This window comes from Mangifera indica, chromosome 19 (assembly GCF_011075055.1).
Source record: "Mangifera indica cultivar Alphonso chromosome 19, CATAS_Mindica_2.1, whole genome shotgun sequence".
NCBI classification, from domain to species: domain Eukaryota; kingdom Viridiplantae; phylum Streptophyta; class Magnoliopsida; order Sapindales; family Anacardiaceae; genus Mangifera; species Mangifera indica.
Window position 1 is genome coordinate 11,077,629 of NC_058155.1, and position 26,329 is coordinate 11,103,957.

Here is a 26,329-nt window from a genome sequence, read left to right on the forward strand (position 1 = left end):
AGATTGAAAAACCTGAAATAGCATTAACAAATTCCCCCAAAATTGAAGCTTAGCTGAAAAAAATAAGAGAGATTGAGTAGGTTGTGTTAGGTTAGGTGCAAAAACGTCAAAGAGAAGATTGAGTGGATTCTGCTGCCACGATTTTGGAAACAACTGTTACTTAAGTTACCCTGGTTAGGGACTTGGGGCATTCACTTGGCAAATCTAGTTTCCTTGGTTTGTCGGTTTTAATTAGATTTGATCAATTTAATATATAAAAAATATTTTGATATAAATTAGATTAAATTTAAAATTGATTTTTAATTCAATTAATTAAATTAATTGATCTGATCTGATTTTAAAAAATTTGAATATAAATCGAGGAAGCTTAATAAACAAGAAACTGATAATTAAATCCCTTTGATTATTTCAAGCCCTAGTTTTACTTGGAGATGACATATGGTAGGCGATAAGTTATAGACCTCCAGTTGAGCAATAATATATATTGAAACAAATTTTATTACTGTATTTATACAATTTGATATAATAAATAATTGGGTAATTTTAAAATAAAAAAAAGAAAACAATTATATTACGTGGTCACATGCTTTTGTTTTTTCGGATCTTGAAAGAGGGAAGGATAAAAACTCTTGCATTTGAGGATTTCAACAAGCAAGATTTTTGGTTGGTAATAAAGACGGCTACTACTCTTGTCAAATTCCAAGTATCAAAAAATGAACGAGGAATAGTATTAAATAACGAAGACTTGACTTGGTCTACCAAAGACTTTGTATTATATATATACTGTCATCAAGCCCACAAAAGCAATAGAAACACTTACGTGCTTAGCAGCAGCAATGGATCTCCTTACTGTTAAGCACATTTCAGAATGCTTTGTTAAACCACAGTTTGTTACAGAATCTATGAAGGAGCCTTGTCATTTGATACCATGGGATCTTGCCATGCTCTCTGTTCAGTATATTCAGAAAGGTCTTCTCTTCACCAAACCCCCAGAAGCATATGATCAAGAAGACTTCATCAAGACTCTTCTTGATAATCTGAAGCACTCCCTTTCTCTAACCCTGGTTCATTTCTACCCTCTTGCTGGCAGAATGAAGACGTTGACCACCCAAAACCCACCTTCTTGTGTGGTCTTTGTCGACTGCAATGACAGCCCTGGTGCTAAATTTATTCACGCAGCTTTAGACTTGTCAATAGCTGACATCCTTTCACCTACTTATGTGCCATTGGTGGTTCAGTCTTTCTTTGACCATGATAGAGCAATTAACCATGATGGGCACACCAGGTCTCTGCTCTCAATTCAAGTGACAGAGTTGGTGGATGGAATCTTTATAGGTTGTTCAATCAACCATAGCTTGGGTGATGGCACCTCTTTCTGGAATTTTTTCAACGCATGGTCTGAGATTTTTCAAGGACAAGGCAAGATTGATAAATATCCCTCAAATTTGCCCATAATCAAGCGCTGGATTCCAGAGGGTTATGATCCAATCATCAGCCTTCCTTATTCTCATCCTGATGAATTCATCAGCAGATTCGAAGCACCACAGCTTCTAGAGAGAGTGTTCCATTTCTCATCCGAATCAATAGCTAAAATCAAAGCCAGGGCCAATTCAGAGGCAAAAACCCAGAAAATTTCCTCCTTTCAATCCTTATCAGCACTTCTGTGGAGGACCATAACCCGGACACGAAATCTGCCACATGATCAATCAACCAGCTGCAGATTAGCCACCAATAACAGATCAAGACTGGATCCGCCATTGTCGCAGTATTATTTTGGAAATTGTATTCAAACAGTGAGAGGTTTTACCACGGCTGGTGAGCTGCTTGAACATGACCTGGGATGGGCAGCTTGGAAGTTGCACGAGGCGGTGGTTAGCCACAGTGATAAAGCGATACGCGAGTGGCTTGAGGCATGGAAGCAGAGTCCGTTTATATACCAGGTTGACAGGTTCTTCGATCCATGCAGCATAATGATGGGAAGTTCGCCGAGGTTCAACAAGTATGGCTGTGAGTTTGGGATGGGTAAAGCGGTGGCACTTCGCAGTGGCTATGCGCATAAGTTTGATGGCAAAGTTTCGGCATATCCGGGGCGTGAGGGCGGCGGAAGCATTGATTTGGAGGTGTGCCTTCCGCCAAATTCAATGAAAGCTCTTGAAGCTGATCGTGAATTCATGGAAGCTACTTCTTGATCCATTTAGTTAAAAGTACTTTCCGTTTCGTATGCTGTGATCGTTTCATTTTACCTTTGTTTGAATAAGAGATACATGCAATAATATTGTTGAATGTTGAGTGCTACAAATAGACATTGAAATGAAATCTTTAGTTTTCAACGGTCGATGTTCTTATATTATTCAAATTAAATGGAGAGCACATCCTAGTTAGAGATGACACTAGGCCGGCCGGACTAACTTTGCCACAGTTTATCATGCCTAGGAACTAATTTGGGCCTAAGTCTGTGAATGGAAGGACCTGACAATCCAGGCAAGTATGTTACAATTGAAGAGCCATGGATACATTATCCAAGGGATATTAACGGCCGAAAGATCATTCTCACTTAAGGTAGGGTGTTCTTTTTAAAGTTTCACAAATCTTATTTATTCACCCATAAACAATTAAGTCAATTAGTTTTAAGAGTAAACAAATTATTTTATATATAATATTAAAAATAAACTTAGATTTTATCTTTTTTCTTCTTCTAAACCTTAAAAATTAATAATTAGTTCCTAGATCAAGTTATAAAAAATAACATTTTTCCTTCTAGGGTTTAGTTTTCAAACTTCAATACTATTATCGAAGACCTCTCCGTTCTCAACATTTCCTCTCCCTCTAGTGATCTATTTCATCTCACTTAGACCTCAAATCGACAACATTTGAAGTCGAGAAGATGACTCTTCGTCTTCCCAAAGGAAAACAAAAATCTCATCTTCATCTAGGAAGACGATTGTGACAAAAAAGAATTCTCGTCTTCTTTGTTAGTCTCTTCTTCTTTATGTTTTCTTTCCCTCCAGCGATCTCTCTCCTCTCACCTGGACTTCTAACTGACATCAATTGAAGTTTCTCCAAAATAACCTTCCCTCCTTTGTTATTACTCTTCACTACTTCTCTAACTCTCCCTTCCTTTCTCCAGTATCCATTCTTTACCTTCCAACTTTCCCTTCCATTTGGGGGATTCGACAGAAACTGCCGCGAGGACTGAGCACCATGTCAAGGTATTTAAATGTGATTGTTAAAATTTGTGAATTCTAGTTATGTATCAGAGTTTCTTTTTTTATGTTCGGATGAAATTCTTTATGATTTGGGTGGACTACTTGATTGTTGCTGCACTGAATGTGGAACTTATGTTAATGTGCGAAGTCAAATGTTTGTGATTTTGTTTAGCATACTTGTTTGAGGTGAAATTCATTCACCAAATGCTTGAAAAAAGGTTTATGTTGTGATTAAGGTAATTATGAAGAACTAGTTGTAATTAGTTCATTCTTGTCGGGAATCTGATTTATCTGGGATTTCTGCTGCTCAATTTAGTTTTTACTTTTGAATTCTTGAATTTTTCTTTCAGCCAATCTCAGCAAAGTGTTGTATGTGTATGTAATTCGGAAAGTTTTCATGTCAGATGTTGTGTATGTAGTCCTTGTAAAGCACATTGAATTATTAGTTAACTAAAAAAGAGTGCCACATACTATCTTTACTTTAGGTTCAGCACTATATTCGACCTAAAAATAGTAAAAATCATTGAGTCCAAATCTTTCCCTTCTCTTCTAGTCTTATTGCATTACTACTTTGTAACCTCTAGAAAGTTGGCAATGGTTGGAAACTGGAAAAGTAATCATACTTGCTTGACACAGCATCTGGCCATGTGATTATTTATCCCCCCATTTATTAGGAACTTGTGCTGGGTTTACATTTTTAATTTATCTTTATTCAGGACATAACGACCAACCTGACTTTGCATGTTCTATGCCAATCCAGTCTGATTTTGCGTTACCTTTTAGTTGATTTTCTTTTGTTGCTGCTGGAACCTAATATTTCTCCCTTTTTGCAGAACTCTTCTGTACTGTGCAGAGTATTTGTTAAACCTCATGGTGGAAACAGCTTATCAGAGATTGGTTTAAGTTCGGTTGCAGAAGAAAGTGTTTCTGCTGTACGTCACATCGGTGTTCAGCATGATGGCTTTCTTACGCCTAACATTGTTGAAGCTAAAGAGAATAATGAAAAACATGTTGACAGGAAAAATGATGGATCAGAAATTGAAATAAAATTGGTTAGTCAGCTAGATAATCATGCCAGCTCTAGGCTTGTTTCTCTACCCTGCTTTCAATTTCCGGCTGGCAACCCACCCAACAAGCAGGTATCCCAGAAAAACCTTAAAAATTAATAGTTTATTCCTTGATCAAGTTTTAAAAAATGATATTTCTTCCTTACGATTTAATTTTCAAACTCAAGTGTCATCGTCGATGACCTCTCCCTTCCCAATGCTTCCTCTTCCTCCAGTGATCTCTCTCATCTCACCTAAACCTCCGATCAACCACGATTAAAGTCAAGAAGACGACTCTTCGTCTTCCCAGAGTAAAACGAAAATCTCATCTTCATCTAGGAATATGATTGTCTTCCCAAAAGAAGACAAAGAATAATTCTTGTCTTCTTTTGGGAAAATAATCATTTTCTCAAACAAAGACGAGATCTTTGTTTTCGTTTTCTAAACTTTAATCGATATCGGTAAGAGGTTCAGGTGAAAAAAGAGAAATCGTTGGAGGGAAAGAAAACTTCAAGAGGGAGAGACTACTGGTGATGGTGCCAAAAATGGTGTTGGAGTTTAAAAACTAAACCTTAGAAAAGAAATATTATTTTTTAAAACTTGATATACAGGGAAAATGATTAGTTTTTATGATTTATAGGGGAAAAGAAATAAAATTTTAAAAAGTTAGAGTTTCATTAATTTTAACAGTTCATTGGTGGATACTATAATTTTTAAAATTAAAAGATAAAAACTTGATAATATAACATACTTTGGATGGAAATAAGTCCTTTGGCCAATATTAAATTATAAAAATTTAATATTTTTTTAATGAACCAACGAATCTTATCTAAAGCCTCAAGTATGATCCATATAGTTCATAAGTTTGATGGAATCATAATTTTATGAATTGTACCCTATAAATCATATTGAAAAAAGGCCAAAAGACTTGTTACCATTTAAGGTATAGCAAAATTTCAAATTTTCGTCTTTTAACTTTCAAAAACCCAAACATTCATTAATAAATCAAATTATATTAAAAATCTCAATTAGGGTTAGGTGTAAAATCATTATTTAACAAAAAAATTTTAAAAACTAAATTTTTATTACATTCCCCCCCTCCCCAATTTTAAAATCTAATTTTTCCCCCCCAAATTTTTTTTCAAATGTTGAAAAGCGGTAATTTTGCCTCTAAAGTTTTCTCTTCTTCTCTCTAGCAGCCAGCCTTCCCTCTTTTTCTCCATCGCTGCTCCTGCTTCTTCCCTTCTTCTTTGTCAAAGATGGAAATCGTAGTCTCTATCTCAGATAAAAACAAAACATCTTCGTTTGAAATGAAGATGAAGAGTTTTCGTTTAAAGTGGAGACAATGGTCTCCGTCTTTGATAAAGAAGAAGGGAAGAAGCAGGAGTATCGACAGAGAAAAAGAGGGAAGGTCGGGTGACAGTCGTGAAGAAATAGATCATTAGAGAAAATGAGAGAAAACTTTAGGGAGAAATTGTTATTTTTTAAACTTTAAAAGAAAATTTGGAAGGAGGAAATGTGAGATTTTAAAATTGAAGGGGAAATATGTAATGAAAGTTTTTTAAATTTTTTATTAAATTATGATTTTATTTTTATTTTTAATCAAAATTTTTAATAAAATTTAATTTAGGAGTGGGTATCTAAATTTAAAAAAAATCAGCCAATAGAAATTTGTGGTTTTACTATTCCTGCAATGGCAACAAGCTTTTTGGTACCGTGGTTCCTGTATCTATTCCGGGCTTATAGTGTACTGGGCGGCTGGGCCACAAAAGTCAAACCTGCGATCAGTTTTCCAAACGCGAAGTCTCTTTTCACATTACCTTTCCCGCGCCCGTCAGGATAAGAGTCAGATTCTTGACACGTGTAGGAAAAGATGTTTCACTCTCCAAGTGGACCAATGACAAGTAAAGAAAACTTACACCTCTGTTATACAGTATCACATCTATTGCAAAAAGAAACTTAATGAGCACGCACCTTGGACACGCAGCTTAAAACCTGAAGAAAATTTCCCATTCTAGCTCTCCTTGTTAGATTTTTGCCATAACTGTGCAAAACGTATCTAATGGGAGACACCAGCAACAACGGCAACGACGATACCAGAGCTAAAACGATGCCATTTTCACTTCCTCCAGGTTGCCGATTCTACCCTTCCGATGAACAGCTTCTCTGTTATTACCTCACTAACAAAAACTTAAACGCTGATGAAACCGGTAATCCGTCCGGTTATGATATGATAAAAGAACTAGACTTGTATGAGTGTCAACCTTACGAGTTACCGGAGAAGGCGTGTTATACGTACGGTCGCGGAGGAAGGAAGAGGCATTGGTACTTTTACTGCAAAGTTGGTGCTAGAAATGGAAGAAAAAGTTGGGAGGTGAGGAATGGGTACTGGAGAAAGGAAGGGAGAGTTAGAGAAGTAGTGAAGAGTAATAACAAAGGAAGGAAGGTTATTTTGGGGAGGAAAACGAGTTTTGTGTTTTATTTGAGGGATTCGACTGAAACTACCGTGAGGACTGATTGGATCATGTATGAGTATGCACTTGTTCACCATGTCAAGGTATTTAAATGTGATTGTTAAAATTTGTGAATTCTAGTTATGTATCAGAGTTTCTTTTTTTATGTTCAGATGAAATTGTCTATGATTTGGGTTGACTACTTGATTGCTATTGCACTGAATCATTAGGTATTTAAAATCATTCTATCTTCACTTTAGGTATTTAAAATCATTAAATCCAAATCTTTCCCTTCTCACATATTCTTATTGCTTTACTACTTTGTAACCTCTAGAAAGTTGGCAACGGTTGGAAACTGGCAAAGTAATCATACTTGATTGACTCAGCATCTGGCCGAGTGATTATTTGTCCCCCCATTTATTGGGGAACTTGTGCTGGGTTTACATTTTAAATTTATCTTTATTCAGGACATAATGACCAACCTAATTTTGCATGTTCTATACCATTCCAGTCTGATTTGTGTTACTTTTTAGTTTATTTTCTTTTGTTGCTGCTGGAACCTAATATTTCCACCTTTTTGCAGAACTCTTTTGTACTCTGCAGAGTATTTGTTAAATCTCATGGTGGAAACAACTTATCAGAGATTGGTTTAAGTTCGGTTGCAGAAGAAAGTGTTTCTGCTGTACGTCACATTGGTGTTCAGAATGATGGCTTTCTTATGCATAACATTGTTGAAGCTAAAGAGAATGATGAAAAACATGATGACAGGAATAATGATATATCAGAAATGCAAATAAAATTGGTTAGTAAGCTAGATAATCATGCCAGCTCTAGGCCTATTTCTCTTCCCTGCTTTCAATTTCCGGCTGGCACCCCACCCAACAAGCAGGTAACTTCAAAAATTTTCCTTATTTGTTTAAAATAATAGCTTTTTTTTCTGTCTGTGTCTGTTTTTAGTTTTTTTACCCGGAATGATTGCTGACACAATTTCACGTCTTCTTTCACAATGTAAAGTTACAGTTTTGTAATTTAGGTGCTTTATGTTGGATATCTGTGTGAAGCATTTGAACCATACTGCATGCAGAAGTGTTATATCATCTGTTAACAGTTTCAGTGTGTTGTTTGCAGAAAGAGTAAATTTTGGATCAAATTCTAGACAATTAAACACTATTATTTTGGTTGTTATGGGTTACATGTGTCTGGTATTGCTGACAGCTGATAGCATTTTGCAATTGCAAGTGAATTAGTGTGCAAGAAGTTTATGAAATTTATTAAATGCACTGGTATAATTATGCCATACTACAAATCTTGCCACTGAGGTTTAGTATTTGCTGTCCATTGGAAGCTTTTTTACCCCATTGGTTTCTCATGTTATTCTACTTAAAAGAAAAAGTTTAAACTCTAGTGACTTTTAGCTGCTATCTTAAAAGGAGGCACACACATATTTTAGTGGTTAATCTGGGTAATCGACCCACATTTCTGTCAAATATAACAGTGCATTCCTGAATTTTAACCAATATCTAACCATTTATTACATTAAATCATTCACATTCTTTAAAAGAATTTATGTGCTATGCTGCCATGCAGGTTGGTTCATCTGGGTTTGCTAGTGGTGCCATGTTTGCTGCAGCCTCACAATTACTATCAATTCTGGAGGAAGATTTCATAGAGTTGGATGATCTTGTGCATTGATTGTCCATGATAACTTTGAAGTATGTTTGGATACACATCAAGATACTTGAATCAATTTACTGTTGATACAATGCTAAATGTGATGAATTAAGTTACTGTTGAAACAATGGAAATGAGGTGATCTATGTTATTGTTGATAAAATAAAAATGAGGTGAATTATGTTACTATTGATACAATGGAAATGAGGTGAATTATGCTACTGTGTATACATTGGAAATGAGGTGATTTAAGCTATTGTTGATATAATGGATCCGATATAGGATTTAACTTCCAGCAAAAGAAAGAGGGTTTTCATGACCCACCTAAAGAATTACACGCAGTTTATTTATTGAAGAAAACATGTCAAACTTTAGATGAGGAAATGTACTGTCATTCTTGAAGTTGAGAGAGATTTTTCAGCGGGACTGCTTTGCTTGTCAAGGTCATTCTCATGTTGCAATATCTCTCTTGCAATTAATTTTTTCTTGTAACTATGAATTTAACTAAGCAAGTTGCACTTTTTGATGTGGTTTGGCTTGCAGATTCATCTTAAAGTCGTGGGCATTTTGCCCTAATAAAAATGATCAAGATCTTGATTGATTGGATGATGGCAAGTCGAAATCAATTTTAGTATCAGCTGCTTCACCTGGCTTGTTCATCTTAAATTTTATCTGTTGATGGTGGAGTTCTGTATCACTTTCATTGTTGGAAAATCAACTTTTCCCGCGCATTACTCTGAAGCCTTGCTTTGACAAGGTCTCTATTCCTTTAAAATATTCTGTTTTTTTTTTTATGAACTTTCTTTGTGCAGAAGTAGTTAAAGTTATCTCAATTATGGATTTTTCTAGAAGGCCAACTTACTGCTTTGGCAGATGAATTATCGTAAGTTATGGATTCTAAAAACTTTCTGCCATGGGGTTATATTCAGATTCTTAATTATGGTTCATTACTTTGTACTCTCTTCCTAACAGCAGACCTGTATATGGGAAGTGCTTATGTTATGGCATTAAATAAGATGGTGACAAATTATTTATGATTACCTGAACTGATAACAAATGACTTGTCATGTTTCTCTCTTTATATTTGATAGGAGATATGTTTTTCTGCTTGTTTTTCTTAATTGTTCAGTGTTAATGTCCATATTTATGTGTCATAATTGTTAGCTTGTACATTGCCATTCCATTTGTTCATATGTGTTGTTTTGTTAGATGCACCAAAATTAGTAATTTAATTAATTTTTTATTTATTTTAATTTGTCGTGTCAGACTGACTAGTACACCTTACCTTAAGGCCCCCGATACGGCCTGCATGACCTGCGGGCTTAACATGGCCCGTAATTTTGCAGACTATCCCTGCAGGCCGTGCAAAAACAGGGAGCTTAGCCATACATAGGCCGTCCAACATCCTAAACATGTGTATTCCGGGTTCATAGTGTACTGGGTGTTTGGGCCATTAAAGTCAAGCCTGCTCTCCATTTTCCAAGTAACAAGTCTCTTTTCACTAGTTTTTTCTTGGCTGTCAGGATAAGAGTCAGATACCTGACACGTGTAGGACAATGATATTTGACAGTCCTATTGGACCAATGACAAGTAAAGAAAACATGCACCGTTGTTACACAGTATCAAATCTATTGCAGAAAGAAACTTCATGAGCACGCTTCTTGGTCACTCTGTTTAAAACCTGAAGAAAATTTCCCATTCTGACTCTTCTTGTTAGATTTTTACCATAACTGTGCAAAAGGCATCCAATGGGAGACACCAACGACAACAGCAACAACGATAACAGAGCTAAAGCAATGTCATTTTCACTTCCTCCAGGTTGCCGATTCTACCCTTCTGATGAACAGATTCTCAGTTATTACCTCACTAACAAAAACTCAAATGCTGATAAACCCGGTAATCCGTTCAGTTATGATTTGATAAAAGAACTAGATTTGTTTGAGTATCAACCTTTTGAGTTACCGGAGAGGGTGTGTTATACGTACGGTCGCGGAGGAAGGAAGAGGCATTGGTACTGTTACTGCAAAGTTGAGGCTAGAAAGGGAAGAAAAAGTTGTGAGGTTAAGAATGGGTATTGGAGAAAGAAAGGGACAGTTAGGGAAGTAGTGAAGAGTAATAATGAAGGAGGGAATGTTATTTTGGGGAGGAAAACAAGTTTTGTGTTTTATTTGGGGGATTCAATGGAAACTGCTGTGAGGACTGATTGGATCATGTATGAGTATGCACTTGTTCACCATATCAAGGTATTTAAATGTGATTGTTAAAATTTGTGAATTCTAGTTATGTATCAGAGTTTCCTTTCTAATGTTCAGATGAAATTCTCTATAATTTGGGTGGCTCACTTGATTGTTATTGCACTGAATGTGGAACTTTTGTTAATGTGTGAAGTCAAATGTTTCTGATTTTGTTTAGCGTATTTGTTTGAGTTGAAATTCATTCTCCAAATGCTTGAAAAAAGGTTTATGTTGTGATTAAGGTAATTATGAAGAACCAGTTGTAATTAGTTCATTCTTGTCAGGAATCTGATTTATCTGGGATTTCTGCTGCTTAATTTAGTTTTTACTTTTGAATTATTGAAAAGTGTTGTACGTGTATGTGATTCAGAAAGTTTTCATGTCAGATATTGCGTATGTAGTCCTTGTAAAGCACATTGAAGTATTAGTTAACTTAAAAAGAGTCTGCCGCAGACTATCTTCTCTTTAGGTTTAGCACTATATTCGACCTCAAAATAGTAAAATCATTAAATCCAAGTCTTTCCCTTCTTTCATATTCTTATTGCATTACTATGTAACCTCTAGATAGTTGGCCATGGTTGGAAACTGGCAAAGTAATCATACTTGCTTGACACAGCATCTGGCCGTGTGATTATTTATCCCCTCTTCTAGTGGGGAACTTGTGCTGGGTTTACATTTTTAATTTATCTTTATTCAGGACATAATGACCAACCTAATTTTGCATATTTTTTACCAATCCAGTCTGATTTGTGTTAGCTTTTAGTTGATTTTCTTTTGTTTCTGCTGGAACCTAATATTTCTGCCTTTTTGCAGAACTCTTTTGTACTCTGCAGAGTATTTGTTAAATCTCCTGGCGGAAACAGGTTATCAGAGATTGGTTTAAGTTTGGTTGCAGAAGAAAGTGTTCCTGCTGTACGTCACATTGGTGTTCAGCATGATGGATTTGTTACGCCTAACATTGTTGAAGCTAAAGAGAATGATGAAAAATATGTTGACAGGAAAAATGATAGTCAGCTAGATAATTATGCCAGCTCTAGGCCTGTTTCTCATCCCTGTTTTCAATTTCCGGCTGGCACCCCACCCGACAAGCAGGTAACTTCAAAAGTTTTCCCTGTTTGTTTAAAATAATAGCTTTTTTTGTGTCTGTGTGTTTGTTTAGTTTTTACACCTTCTTTCACTAGGTATTGTTACAGTTTTGTAATTTAGGTGTTTTATGTTGGATATCTGTGTGACGCATTTGAACCATACTGCATGCAGAAGTGTTATATCATCTGTTACAGTTTCAGTATGTAGATTGCAGAAAGAGTAAATTTTGGAACAAATTCTAGTCAATTAAACACAATTATTTTGGCTGCTATGGGTTACATGTATCTGGCTTTGCTGACAGCTAATAGCATCTTGCAATTGCAAGCAAATTAGTGTGCAAGAAGTTCATGAAATTTATTAAATGCACTGGTATAATTGTGCCATACTACAAATCTTGCCACTGAGGTTCAGTATTTGCTGTCCATTAGAAGCTTTTTTACCCCATTGGTTTTTCATGTTATTTTACTTAAAAGGAAAAGTTTAAACTCTAGTGACTTTTAGCTGCTATCTTAAAAGGAGGCACACACATGTTAGTGGTTAATCTGTGTAATCCACTCACATTACCGTCAAATATTACAGTGCATTCATAAATTTAACCAATTTCTAACCATTTATTACATTGAATCATGCACATTCTTTAAAAAAATTTATGTGCTATGCTGCCATGCAGGTCGGTTCTTCTGGTTTTGCTAGTGGTGCCATGTTTGCTGCAGCCCCACAATTTCTATCAATTCTTGAGGAAGATTTCATGGAATTGGATGATCTTGTGCATTGATTGTCCATGATGACTTTGAAGTACATTCAGATTCTTAATTATGGTTCCTTACTATATACTCTCTTCCTAACACAGACCTGTGAATTGGAAGTGCTTATTATGTTATGGTATTAAATGAGATGGTGATAAATTATTTATGATGACCTGAACTTGATAATAAATGACTTGTCATGATTCTCTATTTTATTTGATTGGTGATATGTTTTTCTGCCTGTTTTTCTTAGTGGCTGAGTGTTAATGTCCATATATTTATGTCATAACTGTTAGCTTGTACATTGCCATTACATTTGTTCATACGTGTTGTATTGTTAGGTGCACCAAAGTTTGTAATTTAATTAATTTTTACTTCCAAGTATTTTTTTTAATGAGTCTTGTCATGCTGATCCCGTTACTTCAAAGCCCCTGATACAGTCCGCATGACCTGTGAGTTTAACATGGCCTGTAATTTTGTGGATCGTCCCTGCAAGCCGTGCAAAAATAAGGAGCCTAGCCATACCTTAGGCCTTCCGATGCCCTTAACATGTCTATTCCAAGTTCATTGTGTACCAGGCATCTAGGCCATAAAAGTCAAACCTGCTCTCCATTTTCCAAATACCAAGTCTCTTATCACTCTAGTTTTTCCTGCCTGTCAGAAAATGAGTCAGATACTTGACACGTGTAGGACAAAGACATTTCACATCCAAGTGGACAAATGACAATTAAAGAAAGCATACATATTTGTTATACAGTGTCACATCTGTTACAGAAAGAAACTTTCATGAACACGCATCTTGGTAATGCAGCTTAAAGCAATTTTCCCATTCTGGCTCTTCTTGTTAGATTGTTACCATAACTGTCCAAAATGTATCCAATGGGAGACACCAACAATGGGAACAATGATAACAGAGCTAAAACGTTGTCATTTTCACTTATTCCAGGTTGCCAATTCTACCCTTCCGATGAATAGCTTCTTTGTTATTACCTCACCAACAAAAACTCAGACGCTGTTGAGACCAGTAATCCGTTTGGTAATGATTTGATAAAAGAATTGGATTTGTGTGAGTGTCAACCTTATGAGTTACCTGATAAGGCATGTTATACGTACGGTCATGGAGGAAGGAAGAGGCACTAGTACTGTTATTGCAAAGTTAGGGCTAGAAATGGAAGAGAAAGTTGACGGGTAAAGAATGGGTATTGGAGAAAGAAAGAGAAAGTTAGAGAAGTATTGAAGAGCAATAACAAAGGAGAGAAGGTTATTTTGGGCAGGAAAATGAGTTTTGTATTTTATTTGGGGGATTCGACAGAAACTGCCGTAGGGACTGATTGGGTCATGTATGAGTATGCACTTGTTCACCATGTCAAGGTATTTAAATATGATTGCTGAAATTTGTGAATTCTAGTTACGTTTCAGAGTTACTATTTTTATGTGCAGATGAAATTCTCCATGTTTTGGGTAGACTACCTGATTATTATTGCACTGAATGTGGAACTCATTTAATATATGTGCAAGTCAAATGTTTGTGATTTTGTTTAGCATATTTGTTTGAGCTAAAATTCATTTATCAAATGCTTGAAAAAAAGGTCTGTGTTGTGATTAAGGTAATTATGAAGAACTTAGTTGCAATTACTTCAGTGTTGTCAGGATTTTAGATGCATACATCTGCTTTTTTCTGGGATTTCTGCTTCTTAATTTAGTTTTACATTTGAATTATTGGATTTTCCAGTCAGCCAATCTCAACAAAGTGTTGTATGTTTCAGTAATTTGGAAAGTTTTCATGATAGATATTGTGTATGTACTCCTTGTCAAGCTAATAGACCTCCTATCAACAGGGTATACAAAAGAAGGAACAATTCTGGAAACTCTCCGACAGCTCAAGTCTCAGCCATGACAGTTGGAATTCCAAATCAGCCTTACCTGGATAATGGAAGCAAATTATCAGTGTCTGTCTTGGATAAGCATTTGGGATAAGACAGACAGCTCATTCTCATCTATGCTACCAAATAAGCAGGATTGGTTACAGACAGCTCATTCTCATCTATATTACCAAATAAGCAAGATTGCATTACCAAATAAGCCAGATTTGAGCGAAGGAATTCAGCTATAAAAGTGGCAGCAAGCAATGTAAGCAGGCATCAAGGAAATACAAACTAAAAAGGCTTTAGGGGTGCTTAGGCCTAGGGAGGAAGCTGGCAGGATATAGCCAGATTCCTTGGGTGTTTAGGGTGTTTATCTTTTGGTGTTTCAGTAATAATCTTTTGGTGATTCAGTTGTGTATTCAGAATAAAACACAAACCATTTGAGTTGTAATCCTTTTATTATCAATAAAGCCAATCTCATTACATTGTGTCCTTGAATTCATTACAATTGCCAATACCATTACAAAAATATACACTCTGCTCTCTTAGTCTTGGCAGGACAGCTTGGTGGCTACCAAGGACTGAAGCAGCTTCTGCAGAATTTCAGAGCAGGTACGCATCACAAGCACATTGAACTACTAGTTATGAAACCAAAAGTCTGTCTCTTACTATCCTCACTTTAGGCTTACCAAAAGTCTGTCCCTTAGTTGATTTTGTTTTGTTGCTGCCGGTAACCTAATATTTCCACCTTTCTGCAGAGCTCTTTTGTCCTCTACAGAGTATTTGTTAAATCGCATGATGGAAACAGCTTATCAGAGATTGGCTTAAGTTCAGTTGCAAATGAAAGTGTTTCTGCTGTACGTCACATTGGTGTTCAGCATGATGGACTTCTTACGCCTAACATTTTTCAAGCTGAAGAGCATGATGAAAGATCTGTTGAAATGATACAATTTTATTTGTTTTTCTGATGTATCATTTCCTGTGTTTTGGTAAGTAAAAAAAAAAAAAAGAAATGATACATCAGATTAACGAATAAAATTGGTTAGTCAGCTAGAGAATCATGCCAGCTCTAGGTTTGTTTCTCTTACCTGCTTTCAATTTCCATCAGGCATCCCACCCAATGAGCAGGTAACTTCAAAACTCTTTCCCTATTTTTTTAAATAATAGCTTTTTTCTGTGTTTAGTTTTTACCGAGAATAATTGCTATCACAGTTGCACATTTTCTTTCACAAGGTATGGTCACATTTTTGTAATATGGGTGCTTTGTGTTGGATATCTGTGTGAAGCATATGAACCACACTGCATGCAGTGGTGTTGTATCGCCTGTTACAGTTTCCATACGTTGACGGCAGATAGAATAATTTTTCAATCAATTTCTAGACAATCAAACACCATTATTTTGGCTGCTATGGGTTACATGTATCTGGTTTTGCTGACAGCTAATAGCATCTTGCAATAGCAAGCAAATTCATGTGAAAGAAGTTTATGTAATTTATTAAATTCACTGGTATAATTATGCCATGCTACAAATCTTGCCACTGAGGTTCAGTATTAGCTGTCCTTTGGAAACTTTTTTTACCCCATTGGTTTCTCATGTTATTCTACTTTCAAACCCTGGTGATTTTTAGCTATCTTAAAAGTAGGCACACACATATTTAGTTATTAATCTGGGTAATCCACTCTATTTTCCATCAAATATACACGGTGCATTCATGAAATTTAACCAATTTCTAACCATGTGTTGCGTTGAATCATGCACATTCTTTAAGAAATTCTATGTGCTGTGCTGTCATGCTGGTTGGTACATCTTGGTATGCTAGAGGTGGTTTGTTTGTTGATGCTGATGCGACCCACCGATTACTATCAATCCTGGAGGAAGAATTTATAGAGTTCGATGTTCTTGTGCATTGATTGTCCATGATAACTTTGAAGTGCATGTGGATACTCATCAAGATACTTGAATTAAGTTACTGCTGATACAATGCGAAGTGTGATGAACTATGTTATTGTTGATACAATGGAAATGAGCTGAACTATGTTATTATTGATACAATGGAAATGAGGTGAACTATGTTACTGTTGAGGTCATTCTCATGTTGCAATAATTCTATCGCTATTAATTTTTTCTTATAACTATGAATTCAACTAGATAGGTGGCGCTTTTTTTATGTTGTTTGGCTTGCAGATTCTTCGCAAAGCCTTGGACATTTTGCCCCAATAAAAAGGATCAAGAGCCTGATTGATTGGATGATGGCAAATCGAAAGCAATTTTATGTATCAGCTGCTTCACCTGGCTTGTTCAACTTAAATTTTGTCTGTTGTTAGTAGAGTTCTTTATCACTTTCTGTGGTGGAAAAATCAACTTTTCACCCTCATTACTCTGAAGCCTTGCTTTGACAAGGCCTCTATTCCTTTATAATTACTCGGGCTTTTGAAGTGAAGACAGAAATAGGAAGTAGCGAGGTAAGGCAACAGCTAAGAGGCAATCTTGACCCTTCCCTTTAGTAGTTGCTGTTAACTTTCTTCACACTTTCTTTTCCCATCTCGTTAGTATTGAAATTGCGTGGAAAGAAAGAGGTGGCATGTGCATAATCATAATCACAAATTGATTCAATCTCCAGTCCCCCTCTTGATATGCACACACGCTCTTGTCTCGTGTGCGCTAGTGTCATCTTAGTCAGCGTTGGTGTTCCTGTAATTGCAGACCCAATTTGGGTCATAAACATTTCTACCATACAAATTGATTGACTCAGTCGGACTTTCACATAATTGCAAACAACTAATACCCTTTGCTTTCTCTGACTTTGCTCTAATTTTTATCCCTTCTATGCTATGGAATGGTATCAAGTATTTGAGTAAATTACATTTTTTACATCGGTTTAAAACACCTTTTTACCTTTAAACGATGTAAAATATTTTTTTATTCAAAATTAGATTTGGTTAAAATAAGAAAAAACTATTGCTATAAGGGTATAATATTAATTTCATCATCGAGGTATTTTATATGAAAATAAAAAATAACATTTATAAATCTCCTCTACGTATTTAAAAGATGATCGGTTGATCATTTTTAAATGTTTAAAATCTTATAGTTTAATCTCCGTAATCATTGAAAACTTTAGTAATTAATAACCTCTTTTACCACTAACACAATCTATTATTATCACGAGTTTGACTCTCGAAATCTTTTCTCTCATCATCGTTGGAGTTGTTAACAACTCAATCAAAAGAAGTCATAGATGACAACTCCAATGGAAATGAGAGGGAGAGTTTTGAGGGCAAAAAGTTGTTACGAAAGACATGAAGAAGATAATGGTATGGGAAAGAGGGTAGATTAACGAGTTGAGAGTCTTGAGATTCTGGGGTGGGTTGCTGGAGAAAGGGAGGTGATGGGGGGCCAATCAAAGATTCAATGAAGAAGGGAATAAGAGTAAAGGAAAGAGAAATAACAATGTTCTTTTGCAATTCAAAGATTTAAAGGTTTTTTTTCCCTTGAATTTTTGTATCAATTAGTGATTATATTATTATTTTATAAAATTAAATTATAGGGATAAAATAGTAAATTCACTTTAATAGAATTTGATTTTAGATTAAAAAATATTATTTAAAATATATAATTATTTTTACGGTAAACCTTGGATGCCCTTATTATTTTCTTTTTGTAACGAGAATTTCAATGACCGATTTTGATTTTAATAAGTCGTTAAATAAATTTAAATTTATATTTTTTTATATACGAAGTTTTATTTTTTATCACTTAAACTATTCTTCAAGAGTTTCCTTTTATATTTTTCTTGGCAAAGAAAAGTCAAATTAATACTAATCTCAAATTTATATTATTCTTTTATTATTTTTGCCTCAAACTACAAACACGCGATGAGACAAAGATAGGTTTAGTTGTCTTGTAATGGCTAGTTAGGTGGTTCAATTAATTTAATTTCATTGTCAAAAGCATAGCAAGTTTCTAATATTCCCTTTGGTGGAGGAATCGTCATTCTTTTTTATCTTATCATTAAAATTTTCAAAAGAGTGTTACGCAATGGCTTATACAAGCAAAGCAAAGCAAAGCAAGCAATTCCCATATGGACATATTAGAGTGTGCTTTCGTGGCCTAAAATAAACCTCCAAAGGCACAAATAGGACCAAAAGACAGCGAGAGAGAATAAGAGGCCCCCACGATTGAGATACCAACAATTAGCAAAGCAAAAAAATTAAAAGGTTAAGTTGGGGTAGAAGAATAGAACCAATCTAGACTTTTAGTGTTTTTTTGTATCCACACAACACCTTTCAAGCAACGTTTTTTATTATTTGTGTTGTGTGCCCACATATCACCGCCAACAAGCATTCCTATTTGGAATAAAATTTACCTAACAATCAAAATATATGCGTATATTTTTTTAATATAGTTTAAGTACATAGATAATATATTATTATATGATTAAATTATTTTAAATTAAAAATAAAGTAACATCTAATCATATAATAATATATTATTTATTTATATATATAAATTATGTCAAAAAAAAAAAGTTTTTGTAAAATTTACCATTACCTAAATATGTACCCACAGAATACTTATAAAATTGGCCAAATGACTGTTTCCCACCCAAAGTTTAATGAAATGAAAATTGGTACCCAATAAGTTTCAAAGCCAAATTCCCACTTATAATGGTTTTGTTACATGTTTTCAAGAAGTAGTTGCTTTATTCTTTTTTTTTTTAAAATTAAAATTATAAAATTGCTATTTATATTAAATGTAAATGTCAGATCATTATTTTTTTTTTGTTAAAAAAATTATCACTTACATATTTAAAATTTTTTTGATAAATTCTTTAAAGGTGTAAATATTATTTTAAAACTATTAAAGAATATATTAAAATTTTAAAAAACCTTTGAAAATTTTCAACACATAATATTTTTACAAATTACAGTTTATCTTATAAAATTTTAGAAAATAAAAAAAAAAAATGTATGTAAAATAACTTTCAAACTTTTCACTCAATAAAATTCATAAATGAAAGTTGGATGATAGGTGAGAATTTAATTTTTGAAAGTCAAAGTATGAAAACAATGCTTTCAACAATACTCGGGTGGGAAACGGATATAGATAAAACCAATGCCTGGTGTATATTAATTTTGACATCATCACTGCCTTACCTAGACGGTTTAAATGCAAATAAATAAATAAAACCAATGCCACGTGTATATTAATTAGAACCAGAAGCAATTTATTGTTTAAGGCATGGAGGGTTCACACAAAACAACTCAAACACAGCTCAACTCACACGAGAAGAAGAAAGGAAAGGAAAGCGAAGGGCAGAGGGAGAGAAGAAAGAAATGCATGTGAAGGTTAAAAAGAGAGGGCAGAGGGGCAGGTGCTTGGCGTGAAGAAGGAGGAGAAGAAGAAGATGGCAACTAAACGAGAGTGGGGCTGCGCGCATTGAAATTTGGGTCTTTTGGCTTTTGAGTGTGTGAGATTAAGACGATTATCATTTTTTAATTAATAATTATTATTAATTAAACAAGGACAAGAGAGAGACACACACCTTTGGTAAGCGGCCAAACACGAGTAATTTCTTTACTTGGATTACGAAAATCCTTTTTTGTTTTTTGTTTTTAAATTAATGAATAATTAAATATTAAATTTGGATTAGGAGGATTACTGTCCTCTTCTATTATAATCTCGCTTCTCTTTCTACATTTCTCATCTTGTTTCAAGGCCTCTCTCTCTTTCTCTTTCATTCTTTTATTGTTTGTTGTTTCTTTGGTGCTTTCTTTCTTATTTTTTCTCTTTCAAGGCAAAAGGAACACATACAAAGCTGCAGGAAGAGAATAGAGGCCTCTTCTTTTCTACAACTCTGCTTTTTCCGTTTTCTCTACCTTTTTAGATCGATCCTTCTCTTCCGCTTTGGTAAATCTCTACGATTTTTTTTTATTTTTTTTGTTTGATCGGCGGGCGGTTTAGTGTAGGGTATGAACGCTTCTTTGTGTTTTTTTCTTTCTAAGTTCTGGTGCTTGTTTGGTTTTGAGCTGTGAAGAATACTAATAGATTTTTTCTTTGGTGGGTATCTGTGTTTTTTCGCGAAAAAAATAAGCTTTTTCTTGGGTATTGCGTTTTTGTATTTTGACTTTTGATTTTAACAGTGTTTTGATGCATGCTGATATGAATATGTGAGTGGCTCTGGCGAGCTAGAAAAATAATTATCTGATAATTGATCAACGGTTACATATTGCTGATGTTTATATATGTATATTTTTTTGAGTAAAAAAGTACGTCAAAGAGAAATATTCAGATATCCGCCCAGCGTAATGTTTTTAACTCTGTAAACTTAAAAATTATTCTAAAGATATATATTTTACATTCCAATGTTAAAAAGCTCATAACTTGCTACTGTTTGGATTAATTTCGTTTACAAGTAGATCTCCTGCCCATAATGATGCTTTATTTTATGTCATTTGAATGGCTAAAATTATTTCTTTGATTTGATACAATCGCGTTTAGCATATGTTTATGATATTTTGCTTTGCAAGGCAGAGTTTGGTGTTACAGGGATAATGGTGTTTGGATTTTAGTAGGGGCTTTGATGTTAGAATATATTTTTACGTCTTTATATACGGAGTTTAAGGAGTTAAGCCTGTTGCAATGAAAGACTAATTGGAGTAATAGCTTGTTTTCTACAGAGATCTTGTAGCACTTATTAGATTATGATAACTCTTTGCTATGGAGGCTATTAATTTTATTTGCTTTCCTGTAATCAGCTACTAATTATTTCACTCTGGCTTGTGAATTATGTTACATCCTTTCTAGTGAAATTGTTGTAGAGTAACAAATTTATTAATGCATGCGATGTTTTGCATTTGGTTTTAGTTTTAGTACATTGCTGCATTCTCGATATCTAAGAAACTTGATGAGCTATTGGATCTATCTCGGTGTTGGAACATATATGACTCTAGAAAGGGGGTGTACAAGTTATTTTGCTGCTAATAAACAGCAGTAATTTAACAACAGAAACTAATAATTGATTCTTAGCTCCTAGGTTGATTGTTTCCTCCAATCTCTAAAAAACAGCTAATAGTTTGGAAAATTTTGCTTCTTGAGCAGCACAAGTCATTTGTAAGATGGCATTGAGGTTTAAAATTAATTAGACATAGGATTGTTGAATCTCAAGTAAATTAAGCAATATAGATTGTGGAGATTAGAATATATCTTAGTTTGCTCAAGTAAAATAAGTGAAATACTTTGTGGTGGATAGAATATATCTTAGTTTCCATTGAATGAGAATAACCATAATCAACTAATACTTGTGTAGAGACTAAAAGTGACAATTGGGGGGTTGGAACTTGTTCAACTCCATAACCTGCATATACAATTTAGTCATATGCCGTATAAACTAATCAACTAGTTGTTTGAAGTTATTCATAATTACTTAGGCATGAATTTTTTTTTAAGTTGGCTTTTGTTCCATGAGGATAATAGTACAGTGTTTTCATTTTTAATTTCTTTTGACCGCTTTACTAAGTTCTTTCAGTGTTTTCATGGTGCCAGGTTTAACCTAGCATAAGCAGACTGTTTGTGTTGGTAGTTTCTTTGGGCCCTATATCTACAAATTATAAGGAAAACTGATATTTTCCCTAATGCAAGGGCAAAGGGGTACTATTGGTTCCTTCCCTGAAACCTTAAGCTTTGATCATGGATCTGCTTCAAGTTCTTCTGTAGATCAGCAAATTTGCTGGAATAATATGGGGAATCCAACTGACAATCGATTGCCAGACTATATGCTATCTCCCACAGCTACAAACATGACATATGTGAATCCTATCGATCATGAACTGCAAACCTTGAATGGTTGGAATTTAGGTGAACCCAGCTCTAGTGCTCCCCAAAATGAGGTTTATCATGATGAGCGGAAAACAGAACTTGGATGGCCTCAATTGGGTTCTTGTGCAGGAAGCGGTCCAAGGTTGGAAGAACAACAGTGTGAACCAACTGATGGTATTATGCGGAATGGCACTAATATTAACCCTAACCCTCTTTTTGCACAAATTTCCAATTCTAACATGATGCCACAAAACCTAAACTTAAATACTGGTTTTGTGAGTCATGATGGTGAAAATCATCGAGTCATGGGATCTCCTAATTTATTGAAGTCAGGTGCTTCTGAAAATGAGCGAATTCCACTTGCAAGTGGTTCTGAATCTTTTCTTCTTCCTTCAGGAAGTAGTGGTTATCAAACTGAAGAAACTGATGCTAGACCTGGTTGTTCAGTTGAGGGTCGTCGTGCCTCCTGCAAAAGGAAGGCTCTTGAAGGACATGTTGAACAGTCCTCTGTGAGTGGAAGTTGTAGCTATTTTCAGCGTTCAGAAAGTAATGCTTGGCCTGCTGTTTCTGCTCACTATGATGGAGGCAGCAGTTTGTCTGTTCCATCAGAACAGTTGAACTCAGGACTTGTGCTAGGTGTGAGGGCACCAACATCTGATTGTGTTCCTGATGCATCTGTGGCAGGAAGTGCAGAAAGCTCCAGAAGAAATTTTCGCGTGAGGATTAATCCTTCAGGCAACCAAGAATCTCTCACTCCTCTTCTATTTTCAACAGGCAGTCCTGTCAGGCATTCAAGTGTTTCATCTATGCACCAGTCGTCAAGATTTCTTCCAAATGATCAATCTTTGGACTCACGGTCAGCACCAGTGGTGGATAGTGCAAGTCCTCAAAGCCAGCCCATTCTTATGCATGGTCCAACTTTGCCTCAAAATTTACAACCCTGTCGGTGGAATAGAGGTTCTACCTCAAGAACTGGCAGTCCATCAAATTCTAATGTTTCTAGATATAGAGATGCTTTTCCACGTGATGAAGCTCGGACTAGAAGCATGGGGAGAAATATATTGGAACATCCTATGCTATTACCTGTGCCTGATTTGAGAAATTTGGTTCGAAATCAAGCAAATAGAACTTTAGCTGGTGGAAATTTAAATATACCTGGAAATGTTGCATCATCGTCTCAGATGGGTTCAAGTTCAGGTGTCCATCCATCTTCTGGTCCTTCGTGGGTTTCGCATCCAAATCCTCTTCCCCTTCATTATCCACGAAGATTTTCTGAATTGGTTCGCCGGTCTTTGATTTCTTCCCTTGGTCCAGAGACTGGGGGCCACAGCAGTAATCAAACTCCATTGCGTTCTGGTCCTCCCCCTTCCCCAGATGATATGGTGATTTCATCTGGAGCTGTTAATCAGGGTTATCATCAGTCATACCTAAGAGCAGCATCATTGCTGGAGAGACAAAATGCCAGTGTAATTGGATTTCCACAGCCACTGCGAAGTTTGACTCCTTCCTTTGAAGGAAGAAGCAGACTTGTTGTATCTGAGGTATGTTCTTGAATACTGCTTATTCTGATGATGATGCTTTTTTCCTTGAAATTCATATTGATCATGATTTCTTCTACTTTTGTTCTAGTGTATGGGCTCATTGGATTGTAGTCTGGTTCTAGCAATTATGATAGCATCTTTTTTAAAATTAGAGTTTGTGATGGTGAGCATGCTTCTTTTTAACTAATAAACTTGTTGGCTTTACTAAGATTGTATTTCCTCTTCCTCTGACCTAATAGTATCTGCATCATGTGTTGATGAAGCCTGTTGTGCCATCATTTTGGGAGAACAAGCATACATGTTTTCTAGTTCTTAGTTGCTTCTATCTAGTTGTGTTTATTTGTATAATTCAATTTTATACGTTGCATGCATGTTTTCTAGTTATTAGTTGCTTCTATCTACTTGTGTTTATTTGTATAATTCAATTTTATACATTTTTTTTCTGAACTTATAACCCCTTTCAATATCAGTGAGCTAGTTTTGATCCCTAGAGTTTTTGTCCTATATAACTTGTTAGACTGTTTAGTTCATATTGCTACAGTATGAAACTTCATTTTTGTTGAATTTAAAACCTCCATTATTGTTTCTGAACTTTTGATTTATTGATGGATTTTTTTCTTTTGCTTTTGCCTGAAACTGCTCAATTTTCTACTTTCAGAACAAGAATTGTTGGTAATGCCAGGGTATATGAATCTAGTAATTAGTTGTAAGTTTCCAGTTGTGTTACTCTGCAGGCAAGATTGTTGACTGGGAATTTGGTCTATCCTTTATTTTAAGCATTGAGACAAACTTGTTCTCTGTTGGATTTGGTGATCATATTATGTGTACTAGGTTTTGTCATGTGTATTAACAATATCCATCAGTCAACTGGAGCTTACATTGTTATTTTGTGTACAGCAGATTCGCAATGTGCTGGATCTCATGCGTAGGGGAGAAAGCTTGCGATTTGAGGTTCGATTTTACTTTTACTGTTTATGTTATTAGAGCCTGTGTAGAATTCAACTTTGGTTAATGTAAACATGGGAATAGTCATAATTTGTTTTCTCGTTATCGTTCATGGTATCACACAGCTGGTAAGTTTTTGTTTAGAATCCATTAATATGGCTTTTTAAGAGTTGTCTCTAGAGGTGAACCCGAAGACGCAGAATATTGCTTAAAGATTGATGATTTGATTAATGACATTTGATGATTAATGATGAGTTGGTTTCCATCCAAGCTGGATGGTGAGATTAAAATTTGTCTGCTATCAAATGATCCATTTGGTCACTGCATTCAGTTTTGTCTTGTTTCTTTTTCTTCTTTAGGGATATCCATAGTTCACTCAACCTTTGCCTTGTTCGCTGAACATTTATATTTCTGTTGTATATCTTGTAGAGTATGCTTTTATTTCAGATTGCAAAATTCTCGGTTTCTAAATATATCAAAGTATGGTAAATGCCTTTCTAACAATAAAAGAAGAGATGGTAGGATTGGGTACCATGAAAGAAGTTGGGATATGACGTTCTTATAATTTAATTTCAGAGAGTAAGGTTTATTTCTGGGAGTTAGCTACATGTATAAATTATTATTGTGTTAATATAAGAGTGTGGTTTTGTGACAGGATGTTATGATCCTTGACCAGTCGGTCTTTTTTGGTGCGGCTGATATACATGATCGGCATAGGGATATGCGGCTTGATGTTGATAACATGTCCTATGAGGTAAAATAGACAGAATTTCTAAATCTGAAGTTTTTTGTGCTTTTCTTACAAAGATTTTTGTTAAAATACGAGTATTGGGATTATAGGAATTATTGGCTCTGGAGGAGCGAATTGGTAACGTGAGCACAGGTTTAAGTGAAGAAACCATATCGAACCGATTGAAACAGAAGAAATATTCTATCGCAACGGGACCCCAGCAGGAGACAGAACCATGTTGTATTTGTCAGGTAATTTTTTATCATCTGAATTGTTTGTCAGGAAATGATCTTTATCTTCTGTAAACAGATTTTACCTACTTGTTTGCTTAATCATTGTTGCTTCTATGCACAGGAGGAATACAATGAAAGTGAAGATATTGGAACACTAGAATGTGGGCATGATTTTCACACCATTTGTATAAAACAATGGCTCATGCACAAAAATTTGTGCCCCATCTGTAAAACTACAGCCCTGTCTACATCTTAGGCAGAGAGAACCATTGTTGGGTTCAGAGTTTGGATTTAAGAGGTTTGGAGGAAAATTTGTTTCTTCTTTGTCATTCATTGGATACAGTACTGGTAGGTAATGCAATGTGTAACCTGCCTATATCCCATTTTGAAGCTAAGTCTCTGGTTCTCCTTGTTGGGAGCCCATTATTATAATTAATTTTTACTTCATATTCTTTTTGGCGAATTTATTGAAACAATCATGTTCTAACTTGAAAAACGAGTTCAATCTAAGTATACTCAAGTTTAAGTATGATAAATAATTAAAATGATATTATTTTAATAATTTTTTATTTTATTATATTATCAAGTCAAATTAAATCTCAATTTGAGCTCCATGATGATTGAAATTTTGTTCGAGGTCATCCAAGTTTGTGTTTTTCAAATACCGAGTGCTTTGGATATGGTTTCGGGTGTGATAATAATACGTTATCTACAATTTCCTGGAAGCGGCAAAATTTGTCTGTTTGAGCGTACG

The 26,329-nt window shown here is 35.1% G+C and overlaps 3 protein-coding genes across 15 annotated transcripts; all 3 read left to right on the forward strand.

Annotated features, from left to right (window-relative positions):
- The first annotated feature begins 813 nt into the window (after positions 1 to 813).
- On the forward strand, positions 814 to 2,330 carry LOC123203190 (uncharacterized acetyltransferase At3g50280-like). The gene has a single exon (XM_044619422.1). The coding sequence runs from the start codon at positions 837 to 839 to the stop codon at positions 2,187 to 2,189; it is 1,353 nt and encodes a 450-aa protein (XP_044475357.1). The 5' UTR covers positions 814 to 836; the 3' UTR covers positions 2,190 to 2,330.
- A 1,691-nt stretch (positions 2,331 to 4,021) lies between these two features.
- On the forward strand, positions 4,022 to 14,809 carry LOC123203191 (NAC domain-containing protein 83-like). 9 transcript variants are annotated; one of them, XM_044619429.1, is made up of 7 exons: positions 4,022 to 4,345; positions 8,293 to 8,819; positions 8,920 to 9,259; positions 10,094 to 10,619; positions 11,424 to 11,702; positions 12,367 to 12,578; positions 14,281 to 14,809. In XM_044619429.1, exons 4-6 carry the CDS (start codon positions 10,125 to 10,127, stop codon positions 12,469 to 12,471), a joined length of 879 nt encoding a protein of 292 aa, XP_044475364.1. In that variant the 5' UTR covers positions 4,022 to 4,345; positions 8,293 to 8,819; positions 8,920 to 9,259; positions 10,094 to 10,124; the 3' UTR covers positions 12,472 to 12,578; positions 14,281 to 14,809. The 9 variants fall into 9 exon arrangements, with proteins under 9 accessions (XP_044475364.1, XP_044475366.1, XP_044475365.1 ...); XM_044619431.1 differs by having other exon boundaries at positions 10,195 to 10,619; XM_044619430.1 differs by having other exon boundaries at positions 8,920 to 9,133.
- Positions 14,810 to 19,573: 4,764 nt separating this feature from the next.
- Positions 19,574 to 26,022, forward strand: LOC123203249 (probable E3 ubiquitin-protein ligase RHG1A). 5 transcript variants are annotated; one of them, XM_044619541.1, is made up of 6 exons: positions 19,574 to 19,774; positions 21,854 to 23,667; positions 24,565 to 24,618; positions 25,268 to 25,366; positions 25,453 to 25,593; positions 25,697 to 26,022. In XM_044619541.1, the coding sequence occupies exons 2-6, from the start codon at positions 21,943 to 21,945 to the stop codon at positions 25,829 to 25,831; spliced, it is 2,154 nt and encodes a 717-aa protein (XP_044475476.1). In that variant the 5' UTR covers positions 19,574 to 19,774; positions 21,854 to 21,942; the 3' UTR covers positions 25,832 to 26,022. The 5 variants fall into 5 exon arrangements, with proteins under 5 accessions (XP_044475476.1, XP_044475474.1, XP_044475475.1 ...); XM_044619539.1 differs by having other exon boundaries at positions 19,575 to 19,858; XM_044619540.1 differs by lacking the exon at positions 19,574 to 19,774 and adding an exon at positions 19,974 to 20,218 and having other exon boundaries at positions 21,837 to 23,667.
- The last annotated feature ends 307 nt before the right edge of the window (positions 26,023 to 26,329 follow it).

Bases quoted from the DNA above. Each gene is read 5' to 3' on its own strand.
- LOC123203249 (XM_044619541.1), top strand. From the start codon at position 21,943: ATGCAAGGGCAAAGGGGTACTATTGGTTCCTTCCCTGAAACCTTAAGC. The intron at 23,668-24,564 runs GTATGTTCTTGA...TTTTGTGTACAG, and splicing joins GCAGACTTGTTGTATCTGAG to CAGATTCGCAATGTGCTGGA. The intron at 24,619-25,267 runs GTTCGATTTTAC...GTTTTGTGACAG, and splicing joins GAGAAAGCTTGCGATTTGAG to GATGTTATGATCCTTGACCA.
- LOC123203190 (XM_044619422.1), top strand. From the start codon at position 837: ATGGATCTCCTTACTGTTAAGCACATTTCAGAATGCTTTGTTAAACCA.
- LOC123203191 (XM_044619426.1), top strand. From the start codon at position 6,315: ATGGGAGACACCAGCAACAACGGCAACGACGATACCAGAGCTAAAACG. The intron at 6,810-7,288 runs GTATTTAAATGT...ACCTTTTTGCAG, and splicing joins CACTTGTTCACCATGTCAAG to AACTCTTTTGTACTCTGCAG. The intron at 7,595-12,366 runs GTAACTTCAAAA...GCTGCCATGCAG, and splicing joins GCACCCCACCCAACAAGCAG to GTCGGTTCTTCTGGTTTTGC.